Below are 27,810 nucleotides of genomic sequence, written 5' to 3'. Positions count from 1 at the left end.
AATTAGAGTATGGGGCTCGGTGGCTCTTGGCAATCTAAACTATCATAAGGGACAATATTTTCTATCAGATGAGTTTCAAGAAGAAATATTAGACGTTCAAAAATAACTTATTATAATAGTGCAGAGCTTAGATTAAATTTACATCTTGGGCATTTGGCAGTGGCAAGGAAGACCTTTTCTTTTAAGACTTACAGACTCACATAAGTGAGGCCGGCCGATCCCACCACAATCAAACTATCATACAGAATGGAGCTGTAAAAAAAGAAACAATATAAAAACATGTAACATCTCCAACAACAACGTATGTATGAAGGGAGAACTCCAACACTAAACCGGAGTCGCACTCATTCATGGTGGACCATTGGAGCTACTACGACTCCTGAGCAGAAGAGTAGAGAAAGTATTAGCGCCCCCATTTCAGGAGAGATTGTGCAGTAATCTGAATTCCTTAGGATCGAAAACATAATGGAATTTATGACGTGGAGTGAATCCATGAAACCAGGGCTCGAGCCATGCCAACACATCTCCTGCAGGCGTGAATAATTGTATATTACAGCCATCAGCCATGCACAGCTTAGAGATATATCATGGCACAGGTGTAATGTTTTCTGTGTAGTTTATCACAATCCTGTTTGAAGTTAGTTGGTTTGAAAAGAAATTGAAAAGTCAGGATAAAGGGAAACTCTGTTGTTATTGGACAGAAAGTCACAATTGGCCCTCACTGCACATTTAATGTTGTCTAAAATAAAAGTGAAGTTTGGCCAGAAAGACTGGACCTGGTCTTGTAGGGACCATATGAGCACATTCAGCAGCACAGAAGGGAGAGAAGGTAGATTCATCCTATAAGATATCAGGATTCTAGGAAGCCAACAGCATCATTACCCTCCGCTTTCTCTTCAAGTGATTTTCTCACTTGTCAGCACATTCTACATACGCTGTCATTTGGCTTTGTAGTTTACAGATCTGGGCCGGTAACGGTCAGCGTCTCCTAATCCCAAGGGGTAGGTGGATCCTCCAGATTGTAAGTCCTACAGAAAAGGTCTTTCACAATTACAAAAAGTATTGTGAACATTTTTGGATGGAGGAAAATGTTGTGGTCTAGCGGTAAAATAATGATTACATGATTTTGATACGGCCGGACTACACCACCGATAAAGCAGCCACAGCCGGTGACTGAGAAGAATCTGTGACTTCTCTGCATTTAGTGGTTACTACTCACCTGGGTAGTCATATGTAGGAATCTCCTCTTTACACCGCTCATCACCCCTCACATATGTCTCTGTAGTATCAATATGGGTCAGATCTTCACCCTGAAACAAATATTGTAAAAGTCACAGACAGATATAATACTGGTGGATAAAACAAGACTGAGCACAAGACCTTCACAAACATCTACACATCATAGGGGAGATCTCATGACACCTTCTCTCCATCTACCTGATGATCCTGAGGAACATTGGGATCTTCTTGTTTACAGTCCTGTGGAAGAAGAGGACGGGGACATCTCTCTGGAGTTGTCCTCTTACTGAATAGATCTGGAGGAAACACATACAGGGACTGAATTCATTCTTTACATACAGATAATTATAGGCCGTGTGTATTTAGTCCTGTCTATTACCTGGTGATGTGAGGGGCTGGGGAACCTCCATCATGACGTCCTTGTACAGATCTTTGAGTCCTTCTAAATACTCCCACTCCTCCATGGAAAAATAGACTGCGACATCCTGACACCTTATAGGAACCTGACACATACAATGATACCGTCATCCCCTCGATCCCTCCATAGCGTTACTGTATAATGTCCCAGCATTCCCACCTCTCCAGTCAGCAGCTCAATCATCTTGTAGGTGAGTTCTAGGATCTTCTGGTCATTGATGTCCTCATGTATCAGGGGGTGAGGTGGAGGTCCTGTGATTGGTCTCAGGGGTGTCACCCATCCCTCAGACACAGGGTCCTGACAGCACTCACTAGAGGTCTTCTTCACTACTATGTAATCCTGGTTATGGAGAGACACATTAATAAATCTCACTATAGACATTTCCAGAGTCCTCACCCCCCAGATCTGTCCATCTGTTATTTCCATAGATAAGAATGATGTAATGTGACGTCATCAGAATCTCTCACCTCTCCAGTAAGCCGGAAGAGGATCTCTAGGGTGAGGTGTAATATCCTCTCCACCATCTTCTTTCTGTCTCTAGCCATTCTTCTCTAGGAAAATTATATAGATAAATTATTAGTATCTAATATTGTATCAGACGGTAATGGGGAAGCTGAAAGGATATATAGGAGAGATGCATGTATGTCATCCTATGGTATGTTATTTTATTATTGTATGTACTGGTTTCTTGTTTTGTAAAAAAAAAAAAACCTAATGAAAAAATCTCAATAAAAATATATTGGATTAAAAAAAAAAAAAAAAGAATAGCAAAAAGGCTTCTCCCCTGTGTGAGTTCTCTGGTGCTTAACCAAAGCTGAATTATGGTTAAAACATTTCCCACATTCTGAACATGAAAAAGGCTTCTCCCCTGTGTGAGTTCTCTGGTGATCAACAAAAACTGATTTCTGGTTAAAACATTTTCCACATTTGGAACAAAAAAATCTATTCTCCGCTGTGTGTATTTTTTGATGTTTAAGAATAGACTTTTCGAGGGTAAAACTATTCCCATTTTCTGAACGTGAAAATGATTTCTTTGCTTTAGGAGCAGTTCGTTTTTTAATGCTTATTTTATTTTGATTTTCCTTAGCAGTCGGTAATGAATCAGAAGACAGGACCTGTTTCTTAGGATCAGATGATTGATGTTTGCTGTGAAGGGATAATGGTATATCTGGAGTAATGGCATTCACTTCAATTGTATCCTGTGGGATCTCAAGATCGTCAGATTTAAAAATCTCCTGTCCCTCTGATCTCCTGGTACAGTCATCTGCCAAGAATAAAAAACAATTATTAATTTTGAATAAAATATCCTTGAAATTTATATTTTTGAACATTTCTACTTAAAATATCTAAACAAACACATCCCTGGGCTACATGCTAATCCAGGGAAATGAAGAGATATATGCTGCATTTTCAAGGTGCTGCAGCCAACAACCACAATTAAATCGCCGAAAAGGTGGCCGCATAAGGTCCAGGGGACTGCGCGTCGCCCGACAAGGCCCGAGGCTACTGGCTTGGGACACTGATTGACAGGCGCAGGACAGGAGGGCGAGAGCCAGCGCAGTGAGACAACCGGGAAAGGTACATAGAACGGGGTCCCGTGCAAGTGCTCCTGAAATACCTGAGAGTTTGCTGGCTCACTACCCCGGAGGACACAGGACGACGTGGGCGGTTATAATCCGGAAAGTGCAACCTGAGGAACTTAACAACTGTGAGTAAAATCTGAAGACTGCACCCCACTGTGTCCTTGAATAATTGCTGCGCCAGCACCAGCCCTGCACTACACAGCACCAACAAACATCTACCTCATAAAATCCCCATCTATTGCCCTGGAGCTAAGCTCTGCCTGTGGAGAGCTGAACCAACTATGCTGCGTCACCATCAGCTCCAGAGGATCTGCACCGCAGCGGCGGTTCCATATAGCCGCATACCACAGGTGGCGTCATGAACATTATCTCTAAAAACTTTATTCCCCTTTTACTTTTCCCCTTTAATTGACCACCCTGGGTCACGGACTGGGTCACCACCACCGTGACCTCCCCCAGCATCGACCAGGACGGCTACCTAGTACCCCACGGCCCAGGGGGCGCGTCACTTCCATAAACCAATCCAGCAATATCGGCACTCCCAAAGTCAGATCTCCCCCTCACTTCTGAGCCTTGCAGTGTGCACAAACCACATTTAGCCTCCATGTATTTGACATTACTATAGTGAGAAGAACCCACTTAATTTACGGTGTGTGTCTCCTGGAGCACAATCTGGGCACTATGTGTTGGGCAATAAAATGGCATCTCTCCAACATCCACTGCGTGATAATTTCTGGAAAGTGCCTGTGGAGCCAAAATAGTCACTACTCCTATAGATTAATTCACTGAGGGTTATAATTTCCAAAATTTAGTCACTTTATAGGGATTTCGTCCATTTTGTAATAATAGGGCTTCTGCAAATGGTGGGTCCCATCTCCTCTGGGATCTGCTCCTGGGACGTCTGCTTCTGTCACCAGGAGCCGCCTTATTCATCCTGCAGGCGGCGATAGTGATGGAAGAGACGTCAGGATCAGAAGCTCTGGGTGGTGCAGGTTCTGTCCAGCCACTAATATTAGGGTTGCTGGGACCAGTAGTACTATCCAGTCTGGCAGTATGGGTGTGTGTGCTGTCCAGCTGAAGTAATCTGCTCCCTGCTTCAGCCATTTGGAAAGCACCGCACCCTACTAAAGCTGGAAGCATATTGCCGGAAGCTGCCAGATACAGCCTTGTTCTCCTCTGGTTCAGTCCTCTGTGCTCAGCTCCCGGCTTGTGGATTTGTGTCCTGTTGTGACCTCAGCCCGTTTACTGACTACTGGTGTCTTCTGATTTTGTATTTCCTCTGCCCTCCTGGTTCTGACCCGGTTACCTTACTATTCATCTTGACGTTAAAGGGTGATGAGAAAGGCAGTCCCTGGGATCTGGAGTATATAGCGCCAAGCCTATTCGTGGTGGCCATCTTTTGAGTTGCCAGGTGACCATGAACATTTCCCCAATACATTGTGTCTGCAAACTATTCCACCAAGATCTGCATTCAAATAGCTAAATGTCGCTTCTCCCCTTCTTAACCTCCCATGTGCCCAGACAGAAGTGTACAACCGTATATAGGGGATTGTCAGATTCAAGAGAAGTTGGAAAATAATTTGTAAGGTCCATTTGTTTCCTATTATCCTTTGTGAAGAATTCCAGAGTTATCACCACATAAAGTGACACACGTCAGATTTGAAAAATGGGGCCTAATTAGGAACAAAAAACTGGCTGCAGGAAGAGGTTAAATTAGAGTATTTTGAGAACTAACTACTATAGTCAAAAACTGACTATAGACAATAACACATCTACAGAAATGATCAATCTCAATAGTCTTCATCAGTAAAAAATTAGTAACTAGTGGTGAAACCTCTCTGGGGTAATTAGAGTATGGGGCTCGGTAGTTCTTCGTAATCTAAACTATGATAAGGGCCAATATTTTCTGTCAGATGACTTTCAAGATGAAATATTAGACATTGAAGGAGACCTTTTTATAATAGTGCAAAGATGAGGGGTCTTAAATTTAGACCTCGGGCATTGGGAAGAGGCAATGGAGACCTACTTTTAAAGACTACCAGGGAGTTACAGACTCACATAAGTGAGTCAGGCCGATACTACCACAATAAAGGTATCATACAAAATGAACCTGGAAAAAAATACAGAATAAAAGATATGTTACATCCCAAACAACAACGTATGTATCAGGGGAGAGAACTTCAAACCTAAACCAGAGCCGCACTCATTTATGGTGGACCATTGGAGCTACTATGAGTCCTGACCAGAAGAGTAGAGAAAGTATTAGCGCCCCCATTTCAGGAAACATTGTGCAGTAATCTGAATTCCTTAGGATTGAAAATATAATGGAATTTATGACGTGGAGTGAATCCATGAAACCAGGGCTCGAGCCAACACATCTCCTGCAGGCGTGAATAAATGTATATTACAGCCATCAGCCACGCACAGCTTAGAGATATATCATGGCACAGTGTAATGTTTTTTGTGTAGTTTATCACAATCCTGTTTGAAGTTAGTTGGTTTGAAAAGAAATTGAACAGTCAGGATAAAGGGAAACTCTGTTGTTATTGTACAGAAATTCACACTTGGCCCTCACTGCACATTTAATGTTGTTGATCGTAAAAGTGAAGTTTGGCCAGAAAGACTGGACCTGGTCTTGTAGGGACCATATGAGGACATTCAGCAGCACAGAAGGGAGAGAAGGTAGATTCATCCAATAAGATATCAGGGATCTAGGAAGCCAACAGCATCATTACCCTCCGCTTTCTCTTACAGACCCATCATAATATTTTTCTTCAAGTGATTTTCTCACTTGTCAGCACATTCTACGTACGCGGTCATTTGGCTTTGTAGTTTACAGATCTGGGCAGGTAACGGTCAGCGTCTCCTAATCCCAGGGGGTACGTGGATCCTCCAGGTTGTAAGTTCTATAGAAAAGGTCATTTACAATTACACAAAGTAATGTGAACAGTTTTGGATGGAGGAGAATGTTGTGATCTAGCGGTAAAATGGTGATCACACGATTGTGATACGGCCGGACTACACAACCGATAAAGCAGCCACAGCTGGTGACAGAGAAGAATCTGTGACTTCTCTGCATTTAGTGGCTACTACTCACCTGGGTAGTCATATGTAGGAATCTCCTCTTTACACCGCTCATCACCCCTCACATATGTCTTTGTAGTATTAATATGGGTCAGATCTTCACCCTGAAACAAATACTGTAAAAGTCACAGACAGATGGAGAAGTCCCATCTATGATCAGATCTAATCCTGATATCTCCACCGTTCTCATTACACTATGATTGTAGAAAATCAATTAGTTTATTTTAATAGATTACCTAATCAGTGTGAATCAATATACCGATGATGGAATAATCTATGTGTATGTATGTATGCAAATGTGTATATGCACATGGATTATGTTAATAGTTAGTTATATATTCATTAACAGCTTCTGTTCTAATCTGTATACAAGAACAACTAAATGATTTCCTGGGAATGGCGTATGCATGGGAATGGCTGATAACAGAAAGATTCATGTCGAGTTGGCAAAGATGGCGCTGAGAGGCGAACTCACTCCCTCCATCAGAATTCCTAAGGCGTTACTCAAACCAAGAGATACATAGATGAACGAATTATAGCGTGCCGAGTTATCAGAAAAGAGCAATACATTTTTACTAATCCCACCTAGAAGGAGAATGCTATTTAACCCCATGTCTACCTAATAAAGTATGCCATTTTGCGTGGTTCAGTTTCTGAGTGAAGTTTTTCAACCAGATAAGCAGATTTGGTTAATTAGCTTCTCTGCATGCACTCAGACATCTTTAATTTGGAGGAGAGCAGTTACCTAGTGTATCTTAAATTGGTGTAACCTTCACAAATAGTGCCGTGTCTCGGAATGTGTATGATGAAGATCATCATGATCAGTGTGTGACACAACTTAGAGCTACAATCAACAATATTCTGAACTATGTTGGAACAAGGAACCTTACTTCTATTGCTCTTCCTGCAATAAGTTATGGAATGTATGGATTTCCTATGCAAGCCTGTGCCCAAGCAATAGTCCAAGCTATACCGGAGTATAGAAGATTAAGGCTATGTGCCCACGATGCAGAAATGAAGCAGAAAATTTCTGCAGCATTTCTGCATCTCCCTGGCAGAAAAAAACGCATGCAGATTGTGCATGCGTTTTTCCTGCAGAATACATGCGGGTTCACATGCGTTTCCGCATGCAGATTGACAAGCACTTTCCAGGCGATAGCATCACTTGGAAAGTGCTTGACAACTAGGTCACACTGTATAAATCCATGCAAACAGCATGGATTTATACAGTGTGAACCGTAAAAATTAAAACAAATAAAGCTATACTCACCCCCGAGGCCCCTGTGTGCTGCAGCGCTCGTTCCTGTCTGGTTCCCGGCTGCCGGCATATCGCGAGACACAGCGGTGAAGGGCCTGCAGTCACATGACTGTGACGTCACCGAAGGTCCTTCAGGGCTGCTGGCATTCAGAGAGAAGACGCCGGACAGGTGAGTATAAACTTTATTTGTTATTTTATTCTTTTTTTACAGGTACAATGGTACCCAGGTCTGGATGAGAGTCTCCTCTCCTCCAGAACTGGGTACCATCCGCACATAGAGACGCATAGAAGCCGCTTGTAAAAATGTACAGTCGCAGTTTCTGTGCGTCTCAATGCAAGTCAATAGCGGGGCTTCCGCTGCACTTCCGCAAAATTAAATGACATGCTGCGGATTTTTGTACGCAGCATAAACGCTGCGGAAAAATCCGCAGCATGAGCATAGAACATGCGGAATCCCCTTGGGGACCATGGGGTGCGGATTACCTAGCGTTTTACAAGCGTTTCCGCTGCTTGAAAAACGCTACGTGGGCACACAGCCTAACTATGTTAGAGGAGATAAGACTAATCAGCAATTACTATCATAAATCTCAAATTCTCACCCGAGCTGTGGAAAGTGCCACAGCTAGATCAGACTCACTCAGCCGCCAGATGACCTCACAAGATAACCAGAATGAACTATTTCCTAGACAAACAAGCCCACCTCCTGCTATAAGAAAGGAGCATTAATTCCCTGTGTTTCTCCAGCTAACACTCCATTGTTTCCAGTGAAGAAAAACTGCAAGAGGAGAACCGGATAAATTCAGGATGGTGCAAGATCTGAGAGCTGTGAGTGCAGTTACAATCCTGGAGACCCCAGTGGTGCCAAATCCACATATATTACTCAGTGAAATTCCCCCCGAGGCAACGCATTTTACAGTAATCGACTTGGCAAACGCCTTCTTCAGTGTGCCTCTGTATCCAGACTGTCGGTATCTTTTTGATTTTACGCACAGAGGAGTACAGTACACCTGGACCGTTATGCCTCAAGGAGCTCAGAACTCTCCTCATCACTTCACACTGGCCTAAACTACCTGTCTCCAACCCTGGAAGAGTGAGAACCCTGAAGTCATATTGATACAATATGTCGATGATCTACTACTCTGTTGTCCAGACGACCAAACTTGCCACAGGTTCAGCTATTCTTTGCTCCAATTTCTGGCCACCTTCGAATGCAAAGTTACTACAGCTACAGCTACAGAACTCCTCCACAGAACAGCAGATGTTGTACTTGGCCATCCTACAACTATACTGGCCCCTCATGATTTGCAAGCTATCCTTGCACAAACCCAGCACAACCATCTATCTATGCAACGTCGTGTCAGAATCCAATGTGAGCTCCTTTTACCAGAAAATATAGCTCTTCGGCAATGTACTGTCTTGAACCCCTCCACTCATGCTTCCTCTGTCAAGGGGGGACTGCCCTGAAGACTTAGGGGGGTCCTCAGAAGACCATGAATACCCTGATTCGAGTGACCATGATTGCCTTGAGGTCATGAAGGCAGAAACTTCTCACCTACCTACTGTCTCTGAGCAGCCACTGCCTGAAGCGGATCTGATACTGTATACTGACGGGTCCAGATACGCAGATGAATATGGAACGTACCATACCGGATATGCGGTGGTGTCCCCACCAACGGTTATTTCTGCTGGACCACTGCCATCTTATATGTCAATTCAAGAGGCCGAACTGTATGCTCTGACCGAAGCCTGCAAGTGCGCAGAGAGTCGAGTGGTCAATATCTACATGGACTCGAGGTACGGATTCGGGATTGCCCATGACTTTGGCCTGATATGGGCCCTGAGGGGCTACAAGACAGCCAGTGGAGCTCCAATCCGGAATGCAGCGGCAGTGAGAAGTCTGCTAGAAGCTCTGAAGTTACCTAGGCAAGTGGCTGTGATCAAAATTAAGGCTCATGGGAAACTGAATTCAGAGGAAGCCAAGGGCTGACATTACAGCAAAAGCAGCAGCTATGGAACCAATATTTCCAGAGGAAGCAGAGGTGTCGGGTGGTACGGAGGTGTTTGTGCTCACCAGAAGTCAGAGACAACAAGGAGATGAGGAAGAAACGGGAATGAGAAATTTGGGGTTGGAAGATGAAGAGGAGCAAAGACTGGAAGAGAATCTGACACACAGGACTTACGTGGACTGGCAGAATGCGGTAACGGAAGAAGGAAAACAAAACAAAATTCTTAAAGCCAGTAAAGAATTTTCACTTCCATGGCCGGAGGTGCTGCCTATTGCCCTATACTCAGTCCGAAATACCCCGAGACAACCCACAGGGCTCACATCATACGAGATCTTGTTTGGTGGGCCACCTAGAATGGGTCGATATTACCCACAGCAGCTTAGTTCAGGGAATGATAAGCTTGTGAATTTTGTTGTCAGACTTGCTAAAGAGTTAAAACTAACACATGCTACAGTGTACTCTTCTATTCCAGACTCAGATCTTGAATCAGGTACTCACAGTATCCAGCCTGGAGATTTTGTCTGGATAAAGAATCACGTGCGAGGCACACTGGATGCCAGATTTGAAGGGCCCTACCAAGCACTACTTACATCCCCTACGGCTGTGAAGGTCGAAGGCCAAACATCATGGGTCCACACATCCCATTGCAAGAAGGCGGTCTCAGACCCACAACCCTGATGTTCCTTTGTCTGATGACAGTAGCTTGGGGGGGAAGCCTTTGTTACGGTAACACGTGCATTCCAAACAATTATTACTAAAGAGAATGATATTCCAGTTTTCTGGTACAACACTTCCTTGAATGTGGTGACATGAAGATTAGGATTAGATTGGAGGGCAAATAGACTGGGGAATGTGCCATAACTAAAGCAATAATGTCTGTTTACCTTATATCTGAGTCCCAGGAATCCAAAGAGGAAATAAAGGCTGTGTTTGCAGGTACATACAGGGCCAAGAGATAAGTTAACCCCAAAGGCAGTTTTGATCCACATATATATATATATATATAGATGTTCTCGGGGTTCTTAGGGGGGTGCCAGACGAATTCAAGGCCTGAGACCAAGTGAAGGTGGGATTTGAGTCCATAATACCCATAATAACCATTAACAAGAACGTAGATTGGATACATTACATATATTATAACCAACAAAGATTTGTCAATTACACCAAAGATGCCTTATAAGGGATAGCTGACCAACTAGCACCCACATCTACCATGGCCTTGCAAAACAGAATAGCTCTGGATATGTTATTGCAGAAAAAGGAGCGGTATGCAAAATGATAGGTGACCATTGTTGTACATATATCCCAGACAATACCGGCCCCACAGGGAAAGTTACTAAGGCTCTCAAAATCTATGAACAAACAGTTCCCCTTAGAACAAAAGTGTTGTACCAGAGAGAATACCGGAAGTAAATGAGTTTGTAAAGTTAATATCCATATTTCTGTGTTAGGGGTGACCCGCGATTACACAGTCACTAGATCTTTTAGGGTCTCCACCCCTTTCCTGTAGGTCTTCGTACGAGTTAGATTTAGGAACGTCGGTGGGTCCGGCTAAAAGGGACGGGCCGCCCGTCACATCGTAGGGTTCCAGAATAGCCTTAACATAGGGTCAATTTCTTCTCCCCCTCTGATTTTTAGCATATGGATATTAAAAGCAAATAATTGATTTTAGGGGGGCTTGTCAAGGTTAAATATATATATTATAGAAAATCAATTAGTTTCTTTTAATAGATTACCTAATCAGTGTGAATCAATATAGCGATGATGAAATAATCTATGTGTATGTATGTATGCAAATGTGTATATGCACATGGATTATATTAATAGTTAATGAATATATAACTAACAGCTTCTGTTCTAATCTGTAGACAAGAACAACTAAATGATTTCCTGGGAATGACGTATGCATGTGCATGGCTGATAACAGAGAGATTCATGTCGAGTTGGCAAAGATGGCGCTGAGAGACGAACTCACCCCCTCCATCGGAATTCCTAAGGCATTAATCAAACCAAGAGATACATAGATGAACGAATTATAGCGTGCCAAGTTATCAGAAAAGAGCAATAAATTTTACTAATCCCATCTAGAAGGAGAATGCTATTTAACCCCATGTCTACGTAATAAAGTATGCCATTTGGCGTGGTTCAGTTTCTGAGTGAAGTTTTTCAACCAGATTAGCAGATTTGGTTAATTAGCTTCTCTGCATGCACTCAGACATCTTTAATTTGGAGGAGAGCAGTTACCTAGTGTATCTTAAATTGGTGTAACCTTTACAGTATAAGACATATAATACTGGTGGATAAAACAAGACTGAACACAAGACCTTCACAGCCGTCTACACATCATAGGGGATATCTCATGACACCTTCTCTCCATCTACCTGATGATCCTGAGAAACATTGGGATCTTCTTGTTTACAGTCCTGTGGAAGAAGAGGATGGGGACATCTCTCTGGTGTTGTCCTCTTACTGGATAGATCTGGAGGAAACACATACAGGGACTGAATTCATTCTTTACATACAAATATTTATAGGCCGTGTGTATTTAGTCCTGTCTATTACCTGGTGATGTGAGGGGCTCGGGAATCTCCATCATGATGTCCTTGTACAGATCTTTGTGTCCTTCTATATACTCCCACTCCTCCATGGAGAAATAGACAGCCACATCCTGACACCTTATAGGAACCTGACACATACAATGATATCGTCATCCCCCGATCCCTTCATAGCATTACAGTATAATGTCCCAGCATTCCAAATAGTGTCACCTCTCCAATCAGCAGCTCAATCATCTTGAAGGTGAGTTCTAGGATCTTCTGGTCATTGATGTCCTCCTGTATCAGGGGGTGAGACTGAGGTCCAGTAATTGGGCACAGGGGTCTTCCCCTTCTCTCAGACACAGGGTCCTGACAGCGCTCACTAGAGGTCTTCTTCACTACTGTGTAACCCTAGTTATGGAGAGAAACATTAATAAATCTCACTCCAGACATTTCCAGAGTCCTCACCTCTCCAGTTCTGTCCATCTGTTATTCCCATAGATAAGAATGATGTAATGTGACGTCATCAGAATCTCTCACCTCTCCAGTAAGCCGAAAGAGGATCTCAAGGGTGAGGTGTAATATCCTCTCCGCCATCTTGTCTCTGTCCATATCCATCATTGATAGGTGATTCAGAAAAATTCTCTTAATATAGAAGATCTTCACTGAGAGGATCTGATATTGTAGAGACCTGAATGAGAAGAAGAGCCGATGTAACATCATAAAGAATTCTGTGTATTAATACAATTACTGGAGACAATAAGGGAAATATATCAGGAGATAGAATGCGTAGATGTTGTATTCTCTAGTCTTTTATGGATTGGAACACAAGTTGAATTGCTGACTTAGGCTATGTGCCCACGATGCAGAAATGCTCAGGATTTTTTCCTGAGCATGTCCTGCCAAAGACATGTGGATGTGAAGCGTTCTTCACATGCATTTCCGTATGAGGGTTGACAACCGCTTTCCAAGCGATTTTAGCATCACTTGGAAAGTGCTTGACAACTTGGTTACACTATATAAATCCATGCAACAGACATGGATTTATATAGTGTAACCCCCAAAGAATGTCAAAAAATAAAAAAATAAATATATACTTACACTCCGATGGCCCCCGCAGTCTTGCTTCGCTCCGTCGTGGCTGCAGGCAACTGGTGGTGCACTGTACTGAAGGACCTGCTGTCACATGACTATGACGTCAGCGCAGGTCCTACAGTTCATCGCGAGATGCCGGCAAAGGAGGACGAGCGTAGTGCGGGCCGCCAGAAGGTAAGTATAATCTTTATTTTTTATTTTATTCTTTTTTTTACATGTTCTATGGTACCCAGGTCCGGAGGAGAGTTTCCTCTCCTCCACACCTGGGTACCATCCGCACATTAGAATGCATGGAAGACGCATCTACAGATGTAGTAATGTGTAATCCATGCGTTCCAATGCTAGTCAATGGCGGTGAAAATGCATTTTTTTCCACAATGATAACCCGTAGCGGAAATTTCCGCAGCATGTGCACACCACATGCGGATTATCATTGGGGAACATGGCAGGCCTTCTACCATGCATTTTTTAAGCGTTTCTGAAGCGTTTTTGCTGCGGTGGAAACGCTTAAAAAACGCATCGTGGGCACACAGCCTTAGACATCTCCTCCGTACTTCCAATCACTGGCTAATTTGGCCACTGCTTCAGTAAGAATCACCCAGAAACCCAAGCAGCAATGGTAATTTTATTATTTTACAACATTCTGCTTTTGTCCCTGACGTACTAATAAAAGCTATATATTTTAGACCACAGACAACAAGCAGTTTCTTCCTCGGAGTCTGCAGCTGAATACGTTTCTGATAGACTCATCTCCCATAACGCTAATTCTCGTCATATACATTACACGTGACATGAGAAATAACAACTTCATGATGAGGACGACATCTTCATCTTCTAATACGGCTCTAGAAACAAAGTTGGCCAGAGTCCGTCACTAACTACATCATCACCGACTGTCTGTATGAATGTTTCCCGTCTTTCCCAGGTTGTAATCTTTTATCACGTTACATCTCATTTATAAGAGCTTGTTTGTAAGAACACCAAGACAGGAGTTATTTGATGCTAATGTCTCCTTGTACAGTGTTTTTTCTTCATGGATATTATGTTTCTTTTAGCATTTTTATGTAGGCTTCCATATATTACATGAAAAACACCAAAAAAAGAAAACCAAGTGTTAAAACATAAAATAAAATTGGGGATGGCGGCACTGTGGGATCATTATACTGTAAGTGAGGGGGATGGTGGTAATGTGGGAATATTATATTGTATGTGGGAAGATGGCGGGACTGTGACATTATACTGTATGTGGGAAGATTGCGGGACTGTGGGAACATTATACTGTATGTGGGAAGATGGCGGTACTGTGAACATTATACAGTGTGGGGAAATAGAGGTACTATGAGAGGATTAATGACCGCAGTCGCTCCTGTGACCGGGCCAAGCCAACACCAACCCCTGCTTCAGCAGGATGTGTGTTCTCGGACTGACATTCAGCTTAGTGCCACAATACACGCTGCCGACCAATCAGAGGCCAGCAGCTGACATCGGCATGTACGTCATTAGGGGCGCATGGAAGTAACATCATGCTCTCCTGTCGCTTCCAGCTGAAGTCAGCGGCAGCTCCAGAAAAAGACACCGCGCGGCGAGGGAGCGAAGAGAAGGTGAATATAATGTTATTGTTTTTTTAAATCAGCGAGTACACGGTGCCCTTGGCCATACTACTACATGTAAGAGTATGGACTGTGCATTATACTACTACATGTAAGAGTATGAGCTGTGCATTATACTGCATGGATGACTGTGGGCTGTACATTATACTACATGTATGAGTATGGGCTGTGCATTATACTACATGTATGACTGTGGGCTGTGCATTATACTACATGTGTGGATTATGGGCTGTGCATTATACTACATGGATGACTGTGGGCTGTGCATTATACTACATGGATGACTATGGGCTGTGCATTATACTACATGGATGACTATGGGCTGTGCATTATACTACATGGATGACTGTGGGCTGTGCATTATACTGCATGGATGACTGTGGGCTGTGCATTATACTGCATGGATGACTGTGGGCTGTACATTATACTACATGTATGAGTATGGGCTGTGCATTATACTACATGTGTGGATTATGGGCTGTGCATTATACTACATGTGTGGATTATGGGCTGTGCATTATACTACATGTATGGACTGTGGGCTGTGCATTATACTACATGTATGACTATGGGCTGGGCATTATACTACATGGATGACTATGGGCTGTGCATTATACTACATGTACGGACTATGGGCTGTGCATTATACTACATGTATGGACTGTGGGCTGTGCATTATACTACATGTATGGACTGTGGGCTGTGCATTATACTACATGTATGACTATGGGCTGTGCATTATACTACATGGATGACGGTGGGCTGGGCATTATACTGTATGGAGGATTATGGGGAGTGCATTATACTACATGTATGGACTGTGGGCTGTGCATTATACTACATGTATGACTATGGGCTGGGCATTATACTACATGGATGATGGTGGGCTGGGCATTATACTACATGTATGACTATGGGCTGTGCATTATACTACATGTATGACTATGGGTGGACCATTATACTAAATGTGTGGACTATGGGCTGTGCATTACACTACATGTATGGGCTGTGCATTATACTACATGTATGGACTATGGGCTGTGCATATACTACATGGATGACTATGGGCAGTGCATTATACTACATGTATGACTGTGGGCTGTGCATTATACTACATGTATGACTGTGGGCTGTGCATTATACTACATGTATGACTGTGGGCTGTGCATTATACTACATGTATGACTATGGGCTGGGCATTATACTACATGGATGACGGTGGGCTGGGCATTATACTACATGGATGACTATGGGCTGTGCATTATACTACATGTATGGACTGTGGGCTGTGCATTATACTACATGTACGACTATGGGCTGTGCATTATACTACATGGATGACGGTGGGCTGGGCATTATACTGTATGGAGGATTATGGGGAGTGCATTATACTACATGTATGGACTGTGGGCTGTGCATTATACTACATGTATGACGGTGGGCTGGGCATTATACTACATGTATGACTATGGGCTGTGCATTATACTACATGTATGACTATGGGTGGACCATTATACTAAATGTGTGGACTATGGGCTGTGCATTACACTACATGTATGGGCTGTGCATTATACTACATGTATGGACTATGGGCTGTGCATATACTACATGGATGACTATGGGCAGTGCATTATACTACATGTATGGACTATGGGTTGTGCATTATACTACATGGATGACTATGGGTTGTGCATTATGCTACATGTACGGACTATGGGCTGTGCATTATACTACATGTACGGACTATGGGCTGTGCATTATACTACATGTACGGACTATGGGCTGTGCATTATACTACATGTACGGACTATGGGCTGTGCATTATACTACATGTACGGACTATGGGCTGTGCATTATACTACATGTACGGACTATGGGCTGTGCATTATACTACATGTACGGACTATGGGCTGTGCATTATACTACATGCAAGGACCATGGGCTGTGTATTATGCTACATGTACGGACTATGGGCTGTGCATTATATTACATGTACGGACTATGGGCTGTGCATTATACTACATGCAAGGACCATGGGGTGTGTATTATGCGACATGTACGGACAACGGGCTGTGCATTATACTACATATATGGACTATGGGCTGTGCAATATACCACATGGATGACTATGGGCTGTGCATTATACTGTATGGAGGATTATGGGGAGTGCATTATATCGTGCATTGTGAAAGTATTTGGCCCCCTTGAACTTTTCTACCTTTTGCCACATTTCTGGCTTCAAAGATATAAAATTCTATTTTTGGGGGGGAAGAATCAACAACAAGTGGGACACAATCGTGAAGTGGAATGAAATTTATTGGATATTTTAAACTTTTAAAAAAAAATAAAAACTGAAAAGTGGGGCGTGCAATATTATTCGGCCCCCTTGAGTTAATACTTAGTAGCGCCACCTTTTGCTGTGATTACAGCTGGAAGTTGCTTGGGGTATGTCTCTATCAGTTTTGCACATCGAGAGGCTGAAATTCTTGCCTATTCTTCTTTGCAAAACAGCTCGAGCTCATTGAGGTTGGATGGAGAGCGTTTGTGAACAGCAGTTTTCAGCTCTTTCCACAGATTCTTGATTGGATTCAGGTCTGGACTTTGACTTGGCCATTCTAACACCTGGATACGTATATTTTTGAACAAATCCATTGTAGGTTTCGCTTTATGTTTGGGATCATTGTCTATTTGGAAGATAAATCTCTGTCCCAGTCTCAGGTCTCCAACAGGTTTTCATCCAGAATGGTCCTGTTTTTGGCTCCGTCCATCTTCCCATCAATTTTAACCATCTTCCCTGTCCCTGCTGAAGAAAAGCAGGCCCAAACCATGATGCTGCCACCACCATGTTTGACAGTGGGGATGGTGTTTTGAGGGTGATGAGCTGTGTTGCTTTTACGCCAAACATATCGTTTTGCATTGTGGCCAAAAAGTTTGATTTTGGTTTCAGCTGACCAGAGCACCTTATTCCACATGTTTGGTGATTCTCCCAGGTGGCAGGTGGCAAACTTCAAACGAGACTTTTTATGGATATGTGGCACCCCTGCGGGTTCAGTCGCCACAGAGGTACTGCATCTCACCGAGAGGTGTAGTATCTCACTCTCAGGTAACGATGGAGTACTGCCCGGAACCCACACACTAGCATGCATTACACTCCACTTCAGAGGGCAGGGCGAGATTGCTCCTAAAGGAGAGCACAGTCCCTGGTCCCTAACTGGAGGGCAGAACAATGTAGTGGGTGTGGGTGGAGGAAGAAGATCAGGGGAGCACTTCAGGAGTAGTATAAAAAGGGATGGAACCATCTAGAAGGGGTTGAGTCAGAGAAGACAGTGAGAGGAGAAGTAGTGGGAGCAGGAGCTCCGCAGGAGCTCTGCTCAGGAGGAGCGTGCCTGAGTGAGAGAGGCCCAGGAGTGGAGACTGACTGAACAGAGAGGAGAGGAGAGGAGAGGAGAGGAGAGGAGAGGAGAGGAGAGGAGCAGGAAAGAAGGCTCCAAGAAGGAAAGAGGGGATCCTAGGGGTACAGGAAGTGCTGGAGGCCACCCGTACGCCCGAATCTACCAGGATGTGGAGGGATCAAGCCGCAGAGGAGACCGGCCCCTAACTAGTCGGAATTGCCATATTCAGCTAGAAACCGGAGGCTTCTACATACATTTTCAGGGTGCAGTTGCCACAGCCACAATTAATCGCCAAAAAGGTAGCCACACAGGATACATGGAACTCCAGGTTGCCCGCTAAGATCTGAGGTTACCGGCTTGGCACACTGTTTGCGAGGCGCAGGGCAGGAGGGTGAGAGCCAGCCCAGGAAGATGACTGAGAAAGGCACACAGAAAGGGGTCCCGTTAAGTGCTCTTGAATTACCTAAGGGATTGCTGAACCTCTCCCATGGTGAATGCAGGACGACTTGGGTGGTTATAATCTGCAGTTGTAACCAGGAGCAACGTGATAAGCGTGAGTAAACCTTGAAGACTGCACCCCACTGTCTCTGTGAATTATTGCTGCGCCATCATCCCCTGCACCACACTGCACAACAACATCTACCTCATCTATAGTCACCACAGCAAGGCCCTGGAGCTTAGCTCTACCTGTGGAGAGCTGAACAAACTCTGCTGCATTACCAACAGCTCCAGAGGACCTGCTCCATACAGTCGCATACCACAGGTGGCGTCACGAACATTAAAATATCAGCAAAGGGATATAAACCACAAGTATTCAATAGAACGACGAGCAAAAAGTGGCAAAGTGTAATATAAAAATTAACTTTTATTTATCTATTTAAAAATAGTAGTGAATAAATAGAATTAGTATAAAACTCATATAAGAAAGAAGCGATAGCAAGTCTTGCAAACGGTACTTAGCCGCCTATAAAAAAGTAAATCTGTGGAACTGGTAACACTCCTAGTATAGTTCCTTCTGACACAGGAACCTAACGGACCACAGGTGTGTAACACTATAGACAACCACCTCAATTCCAAATAAGTTGTTCTGGTCCAAACTAAAGAGAAGACTGTCATACAATAAATGTTTCTTTAAATATACAACAAAGCATATTGAACAGACAGGTATACATCAAGAATCTCCTACACCCATGACTTTAATTCAGAAATGGGTGAGGAAAAGAGGAAGATAGACCAATTGTAATGTAGAGTCTAGATGTGACATAAAATACCTGGTGAATAATTAATATATAGAACAATCTCACCGTTAGAATGTCAGTATCATCGCTGTTGACTCATATCTATGCAATTCTAAGGAGAACCCTTTGGAAGTGGCAATATCCAGTAGAGTGCAGGACTCATTTCCTCTGGAAGGACTCAGACCAACAGGGTGAGGGGTGCTCTCCCGACGCGTTTCCTCATGTTACTGATTCATCAGGGGAGAGAGCAGTAGTACTAATGGGTCTATCAGCCCGAATAATGACAACATTTCCGCCTTTGTCAGACGGTTTTATGACTATGTATAAAGTCTTCACCTACATGTTCCAACTGATCTACGTGTGAGAGTATTGTGCCTCGGGAACTGATTAATCATTTCCTCTGTACCCCTCCCTGATCCTTGAACCCCGTGACAAACCGTTTTTTTCCCACTCTACCTAGGGCGCTGCATGATGTTTCCATTTTAAATCATCCCGTAAGCCGAATTATCCTAATGGTGACCTGATGGACCCGGGCAAATAGTATATTTACCTGATATTCCGCAGTCGTGTCTGGTTGATGTACATCAGGTTACCATCACAACACAGCAAGCGTCCGCCCAGTCGGAGGCTCGCGTCATCGGAAACGACGTTTGCATGTCATTTGCCGGCTCATGCGCTCCAAATACCGGAAGTTGAGGGGCCGGAAACCGGAAGTGACGTTACCGATGTAGCGCAGTAATACCGGCATATTTAAAAGAAGCGCGGGCACTACTTAGCAGCCGTGCCATCTCCATTTCGGGCCGATAGACCCATTAGTACTACTGCTCTCTCCCCTGATGAATCAGTAACATGAGGAAACGCGTCGGGAGGGCACCACTCACCCTGTTGGTCTGAGTCCTTCTAGAGGAAATGAGTCCTGCACTCTACTGGATAATGCCACTTCCAAAGGGTTCTCCTTAGAATTGCATAGATATGAGTCAACAGCGATGATACTGACATTCTAACGGTGAGATTGTTCTATATATTAATTATTCACCAGGTATTTTATGTCACATCTAGACTCTACATTACAATTGGTCTATCTTCCTCTTTTCCTCACCCATTTCTGAATTAAAGTCATGGGTGTAGGAGATTCTTGATGTATACCTGTCTGTTCAATATGCTTTGTTGTATATTTAAAGAAACATTTATTGTATGACAGTCTTCTCTTTAGTTTGGACCAGAACAACTTAGTTGGAATTGAGGTTATGGTCTATAGTGTTACACACCTGTGGTCCGTTAGTTTCCTGTGTCAGAAGGAACCATACTAGGAGTGTTACCAGTTCCACAGATTTACTTTTTTATAGGCGGCTAAGTACTGTTTGCAAGACTTGCTATCGCTTCTTTCTTATAAGAGTTTTATACTAATTCTATTTATTCACTACTATTTTTAAATAGATAAATAAAAGTTAATTTTTATATTACACTTTACCACTTTTTGCTCGTATTCACGAACATTAAATATAAAAACTATAAAATCCCCTTTTATTGACAGCCCTGGGTCATGGAGCGGGTCACCGTCACTGTGACATCTCCCCTAGCAACGACCGGCCCGGCTACCGAGTACCCCACTGCCCAGGGGGCGCGTCAGATACCTTTGAGAAATGGCTTTCTTCTTGCCACTCTTCCATAAAGGCCAGATTTGTGCAGTGTACCACTGATTGTTGTCCTATGGACAGACTCCCCCACCTCAGCTGTAGATCTCTGCAGTTCATCCAGAGTCATCATGGGACTTTTGGCTGCATCTCTGTTCAGTCTTCTTGTTCGAAATGAAAGTTTAGAGGGACGGCCAGGTCTTGGTAGATTTGCAGTGGTCGGATACTCCTTCCATTTCAATATGATCGCTTGCACAGTGCTCCTTGAGATGTTTAAAACTTGGGAAATCTTTTTGTATCCAAATCCGGCTTTAAACTTCGCCACAACAGTATCTCGGACCTGCCTTGTGTGTTCCTTGGTCTTCATGATGCTCTCTGCACTTGAAACAGAACCCTGAGACTATCACAGAGCAGGTGCATTTATACGGAGACTTGATTACACACAGGTGGATTCTACTTATAATTACCAGTCATTTAGGACAACACTGGATCATTCAGAGATCCACTTCTTGTTGATTCTTCCCCCCAAAAAATTAGAATTTTATATCTTTAGGTTTGAAGCCAGAAATGTGGCAAAAAGTAGAAAAGTTCAAGGGGGCCAAATACTTTCACAATGCACTGTACTTCTGTTATGGGGCCCCATCACTTCTATGTTCGCCCCTGGTGAGTGTAATAGTTTATTTTTTCTATACACTAAAGAACAGAGGCAGCACAGGGGACATATACCAGGATGGGGCCTAGGATAAGGGACATACATATACAGTGGGTACGGAGAGTATTCAGACCCCTTTAAATTTTTCACTCTTTGTTTCATTGCAGCCATTTGGTAAATTCTAAAAAGTTCATATTTTTTTCCCATTAAAGTACACTCTGCACCCCATCTTGACTGAAAAAAAAAACAAGAAATGTAGAAATTTTTCCAAATTTCTGAAAAAAGAAAAACTGAAAAATCACATGGTCATAAGTATTCAGACCCTTTGCTCAGTATTGAGTAGAAGCACTCTTTTCAGCTAGTACAGCCATGAGTCTTCTTGGGAATGATGTAACAAGTTTTTCACACCTGGATTTGGGGATCCTCTGCCATTCTTCCTTGCAGATTCTCTCCAGTTCCATCAGGTTGGATGGTGAACGTTGGTGGACAGCCATTTTCAGGTCTCTCCAGAGATGCTCAATTGGGTTTAGGTCAGGGCTCTGGCTGGGCCAGTCAAGAATGGTCACAGAGTTACTCTGAAGCCACTCCTTTGTTATTTTAGTTGTGTGCTTAGGGTCATTGTTTTGTTGGAAGGTGAACCTTCGGCCAAGTCTGAAGAGGTTTTCATCCAGGATATCTCTGTACTTGGCCGCATTCATGTTTCCTTCAATTGCAATCAGTCGTCCTGTCGCTGCAGCTGAAAAACACCCCCATAGCATGATGCTGCCACCACCATGTTTCACTGTTGGGATTGTATTGGGCAGGAGATGAGCAGTGCCTGGTTTTCTCCACACATACCACTTAGAATTATCACCAAAAAGTTCTATGTTCATCTCATCAGACCAGAGAATCTTATTTCTCATAGTCTGGGAGTCCTTCATGTGTTTTTGAGCAAACTCTATGCAGGCTTTCATATGTCTTGCACTGAGGAGAGGCTTCGGTGGGGCCACTTTGCCATAAAGGCCCGACTGGTGGAGGGCATAAGTGATAGTTGGCTTTATGGAACTTTCTCCCATCTCCCTACTGCATCTCTGGAGATCAGCCACAGTGATCTTGGGGTTCTTCTTTACCTCTCTCACCAAGGCTCTTCTCCCACGATTGCTCAGTTTGGCAGGACGGCCAGGTCTAGGAAGACTTCTGGTGGTCCAAAACTTCTTCCATTTAAGGATTATGGAGGCAACTGTGCTCTTAGGAACCTTGAGTAATGCAGAAATTCTTTCGTAACCTTGGCCAGATCTGTGCCTTGCCACAATTCTGTCTCTGAGTTCATGATTCTCATTTGGTCTGACATGCACTGTGAGCTGTGAGGTCTTATATAGACAGGTGTGTGCCTTTCCAAATCAAGTCCTATCAGTGTAATTAAACACAGCTGGACTCCAATGAAGGAGTAGAACCATCTCAAGGAGGGTCACAAGGAAATGGACAGCATGTGACTTAAATATGAGTGTCTGAGCAAAGGGTCTGAATACTTATGACCATGTGATATTTAAGTTTTTCTTTTTTAATAAATTTGCAAAAATTTCTACATTTTTTTTTCAGTCAAGATGGGGTGCAGAGTGTACATTAATGAGAAAAAAAAATAACTTTTTACAATTTACCAAAAGGCTGCAATGAAACAGAGTGAAAAATGTAAAGGGGTCTGAATAATTTCCATACCCACTGTATATATCAGGATGGGGGGTGGTCGAAATCTCGCAACGGGTCCCCATTAGACCTTAGCTATAACTCTGATTATACTGTGTGGGGGGATGGCGGTACTATGGGAACATTACACTACGTGGGGCCAAAAAAGGGGTATAATGGGGGCATTACACTGTGGGGGCATAATACATACTGCATAAGGTAAAACCTGCAAAAGACAAAAGACAAAAATATATCTCATACCCTACCATCATTATATATAAATGTAAAGCAAAGTTGCATAATAAATATAGGGTACTTAGTGAACTATTTTTGATCAAAAAAAGTATACAAGCCGTCCCACCAGCGGCAAGGTGACCCTAAATTGGGACGGTACCTATACTGCCTATATTAAAAACCTTACTGTATATCAAAGTTGAAGCAATGCATATAAAAGGGTAGACAAATAGGACCGGGTCCCAACTCCAGACCACCCAGGCCCGTGGTAAGCTACATATATACCAGTCAGCTCAACAAAAGGGAATGCCACACCCTTAAATTGCACAGAATGCAAACAAGATAAAAAACCAAGCAATGTGAACTGAGGTCTAAGATGGTAGACATGCAAGAATTAGGAGCATGTTCACACTAGCAAAAAGAAGCAAAACCTGCAAAAGACAAAAATATATCTCATACCCTACCATCATTATATATAAATGTAAAGCAAAGTTGCATAATAAATATAGGGTACTTAGTGAACTATTTTTGATCAAAAAAAGTATACAAGCCGTCCCACCAGCGGCAAGGTGACCCTAAATTGGGACGGTACCTATACTGCCTATATTAAAAACCTTACTGTATATCAAAGTTGAAGCAATGCATATAAAAGGGTAGACAAATAGGACCGGGTCCCAACTCCAGACCACCCAGGCCCGTGGTAAGCTACATATATACCAGTCAGCTCAACAAAAGGGAATGCCACACCCTTAAATTGCACAGAATGCAAACAAGATAAAAAACCAAGCAATGTGAACTGAGGTCTAAGATGGTAGACATGCAAGAATTAGGAGCATGTTCACACTAGCAAAAAGAAGCAAAACCTGCAAAAGACAAAAGACAAAAATATATCTCATACCCTACCATCATTATATATAAATGTAAAGCAAAGTTGCATAATAAATATAGGGTACTTAGTGAACTATTTTTGATCAAAAAAAGTATACAAGCCGTCCCACCAGCGGCAAGGTGACCCTAAATTGGGACGGTACCTATACTGCCTATATTAAAAACCTTACTGTATATCAAAGTTGAAGCAATGCATATAAAAGGGTAGACAAATAGGACCGGGTCCCAACTCCAGACCACCCAGGCCCGTGGTAAGCTACATATATACCAGTCAGCTCAACAAAAGGGAATGCCACACCCTTAAATTGCACAGAATGCAAACAAGATAAAAAACCAAGCAATGTGAACTGAGGTCTAAGATGGTAGACATGCAAGAATTAGGAGCATGTTCACACTAGCAAAAAGAAGCAAAACCTGCAAAAGACAAAAGACAAAATTATATCTCATACCCTACCATCATTATATATAAATGTAAAGCAAAGTTGCATAATAAATATAGGGTACTTAGTGAACTATTTTTGATCAAAAAAAGTATACAAGCCGTCCCACCAGCGGCAAGGTGACCCTAAATTGGGACGGTACCTATACTGCCAAAAAAGGGGTATAATGGGGGCATTACACTGTGGGGGCATAATACATACTGCATAAGGTGCATAATGGGGGCATTACACTGTGTGGGAGCATCATACATACTGCATAAGGGGCATAAAGGGGGCATTACACTGTGTGGGGGCATCATACATACTGCAAAAGGGGCATAATGGGGGCATTACACTGTGTGGGGGGCATCATACATACTGCATAAGGGGCGTAATGGGGGCATTACACTGTGTGGGGGCATGATACATACTGCATAAGGGGCATAATGGGGGCATTACATTGTGTGGGGTCATCATACAGACTGCATAAGGGGCATAATGGGGGCATTACACTGTGTGGGGGCATCATACATCATGCATAAGGGGCATAATGGGGGCATTAAACTGTGTGGGGGCATCATACATACTGCATAAGGGGAATAATGGGGGCATTACACTGTGTGGGGGCATCATACATCCTGCATAAGGGGCATAATGGGGGCATTACACTGTGTGGGGGCATCATACATCCTGCTTAAGTAGCATAATGGGGGCATTACACTGTGTGGGGTCATCATACATACTGCATAAGGGGCATAATGGGGGCATTACACTGTGTGGGGTCATCATACATACTGCATAAGGGGCATAATGGGGGAATTACACTGTGTGGGGTCATCATACATACTGCATAAGGGGCAAAATGGGGGCATTACACTGTGTGCGGTCATCATACATACTGCATAAGGGGCATAATGGGGGCATTACACTGTGTGGGGGCATCATACATACTGCATAAGGGGCATAATGGGGGCATTACACTGTGTGGGGGCATCATACATACTGCATAAGGGGCATAATGGGGGCATTACACTGTGGGGGCATCATACATCCTGAATAAGGGGCATAATGGGGGCATTACACTGTGTGGGGGCATCATACATCCTGCATAAGGGGCATAATGGGGGCATTACACTGTGTGGGGGCATCATACATACTGAATAAGAGGAATAATGGGGGCATTACACTGTGTGGGGGCATCATACATACTGCATAAGGGGCATAATGGGGGTATTACACTGTGGGGGCATCATACACACTGCATAAGGGGCATAATGGGGGCATTACACTGTGTGGGGGCATCATACATACTGCATAAGGGGCATTACACTGTGTGGGGGCATCATACATCCTTCATAAGGGGCATAATGGGGCATTACACTGTGTGGGGGCATCATACATACTGCATAAGGGGCATAATGGGGGCATTACACTGTGTGGGGGCATCATACACACTGTATATGGGGCATAATGGGGGCATTACAATGTGTGGGGGCATCATACATACTGCATAAGGGGCATAATGGGGCATTACACTGTGGGGGCATCACACATCCTGCATAAGGGGCATAATGGGGGCATTACACACTGCATAAGGGGCGTAATGGGGGCATTACACTGTGTGGGGGGCATCATACATCCTGTATAAGGGGTATAATGGGGGCATTACACATCCTGTATAAGGGGTATAATGGGGGCATTACACTGTGGGGCCAGTAAAGGGGTCCTGTACTATGAGAACAATCTGTTTCCTCCCTTCCTGTCTCCATAGTTGGGTCGTATGTATCTATTACAGGAAACAGAACAAAAACCTTATGATTCTTATAAAGGGGCAACACAAGACCCCAAAAGAGTCTCCGTGCTGAAGGGGTTAATGCCCCCTGCGCCCAGTAATGGGGTCTCCACATACCTCCACCTGCAGAGCCGCCACCACATATATTGCTGCTCTGTGCGCACAGGAGCTGTGATGAGGTCACAGGAGGGGAGGAGTCAGGGGTCACATGATCAGGGGCCTCAGTGGATGCAGGACTCTGCTGTGCTGGTTGTCATGGTGCTGGATGAGCTGAAGTTTGTGCTGGATGAGCGTGCGGAGCGTTCCCAAGTGTACGAGGTGTACGGAGCGGAGCCGCGCGTGTACGAGGCGTACGGAGCAGAGCCGCGTGTGTACGAGGCGTACGTAGCGGAGCCGCGCGTGTACGAGGCGTACGGAGCAGAGCCGTGTGTGTACGAGGTGTACGGAGCAGAGCCGCGCGTGTACGAGGCGTACGGAGCAGAGCCGTGTGTCTACGAGGTGTACGGAGCGGAGCCGCGCGTGTACGAGGCGTACGGAGCGGAGCCGTGCGTGTACGAGGCGTATGGAGCGGAGCCGTGCTTGTACGAGGCGTAGGGAGCGGAGCCGCGCGTGTACGACGTGTACGGAGCTGAGCCGCGCGTGTACGACGTGTACGGAGCTGAGCAGCGCGTGTACGACGTGTACGGAGCTGAGCCGCGCGTGTACGACGTGTACGAAGCGGAGCCGCGCGTGTACGATGTGTACGAAGCGGAGCCGCGCGTGTACGATGTGTACGAAGCGGAGCCGCGCGTGTACGAGGTGTACGGAGCGGAGCCGCGTGTGTACAAGGTGTACAGAGCGGAGCCACGTGTGTACGAGGCATGCGGAGTGGAGCCATGTGTGTACGACGTGTAAGGAGCGGAGCTATGTGTGTACGATCTGTACGGAGCAGAGGCTTTATTCGATAATCTCGTTCTGCCATTTGGATTCTCCAATGCACCAACAGAATTTCACAACTCTCTGAATGATATTTCTCTGATTACTTTGGGAGATTTCTTGTGATTTATCTTGATGATAGAGAATTTTCTCT

At 44.0% G+C, this 27,810-nt stretch overlaps 1 protein-coding gene across 1 annotated transcript in view; it reads right to left on the bottom strand.

Annotated features, from left to right (window-relative positions):
* Positions 1–26,924, bottom strand: part of LOC141201456 (uncharacterized) — a 29,567-nt gene extending 2,643 nt beyond the window's left edge. Inside the window, exons 1-12 of the mRNA XM_073663447.1 lie at positions 26,859–26,924; positions 12,666–12,816; positions 12,357–12,536; positions 12,151–12,274; positions 11,970–12,067; positions 6,338–6,428; positions 2,773–2,921; positions 2,125–2,208; positions 1,817–1,996; positions 1,619–1,742; positions 1,438–1,535; positions 1,220–1,310 (exon numbers count right to left, since the gene is read on the bottom strand). Of these exons, the coding sequence (XP_073519548.1) occupies positions 1,220–1,310; positions 1,438–1,535; positions 1,619–1,742; positions 1,817–1,996; positions 2,125–2,208; positions 2,773–2,921; positions 6,338–6,428; positions 11,970–12,067; positions 12,151–12,274; positions 12,357–12,536; positions 12,666–12,816; positions 26,859–26,884 (1,396 nt within the window). The 5' untranslated portion in view covers positions 26,885–26,924. The remainder of the gene's footprint in view (positions 1–1,219; positions 1,311–1,437; positions 1,536–1,618; positions 1,743–1,816; positions 1,997–2,124; positions 2,209–2,772; positions 2,922–6,337; positions 6,429–11,969; positions 12,068–12,150; positions 12,275–12,356; positions 12,537–12,665; positions 12,817–26,858) is intronic.
* Between the last annotated feature and the right edge of the window lie 886 nt (positions 26,925–27,810).

The sequence above is a fragment of the Phyllobates terribilis genome, unplaced genomic scaffold, assembly GCF_046119375.1.
Source record: "Phyllobates terribilis strain yellow unplaced genomic scaffold, ASM4611937v1 Scaffold_116__1_contigs__length_5312468, whole genome shotgun sequence".
NCBI classification, from domain to species: Eukaryota; Metazoa; Chordata; class Amphibia; order Anura; family Dendrobatidae; genus Phyllobates; species Phyllobates terribilis.
Note: the sequence above shows the minus strand (reverse complement) of the source record. Positions and strands in the feature narration are given on the sequence as shown.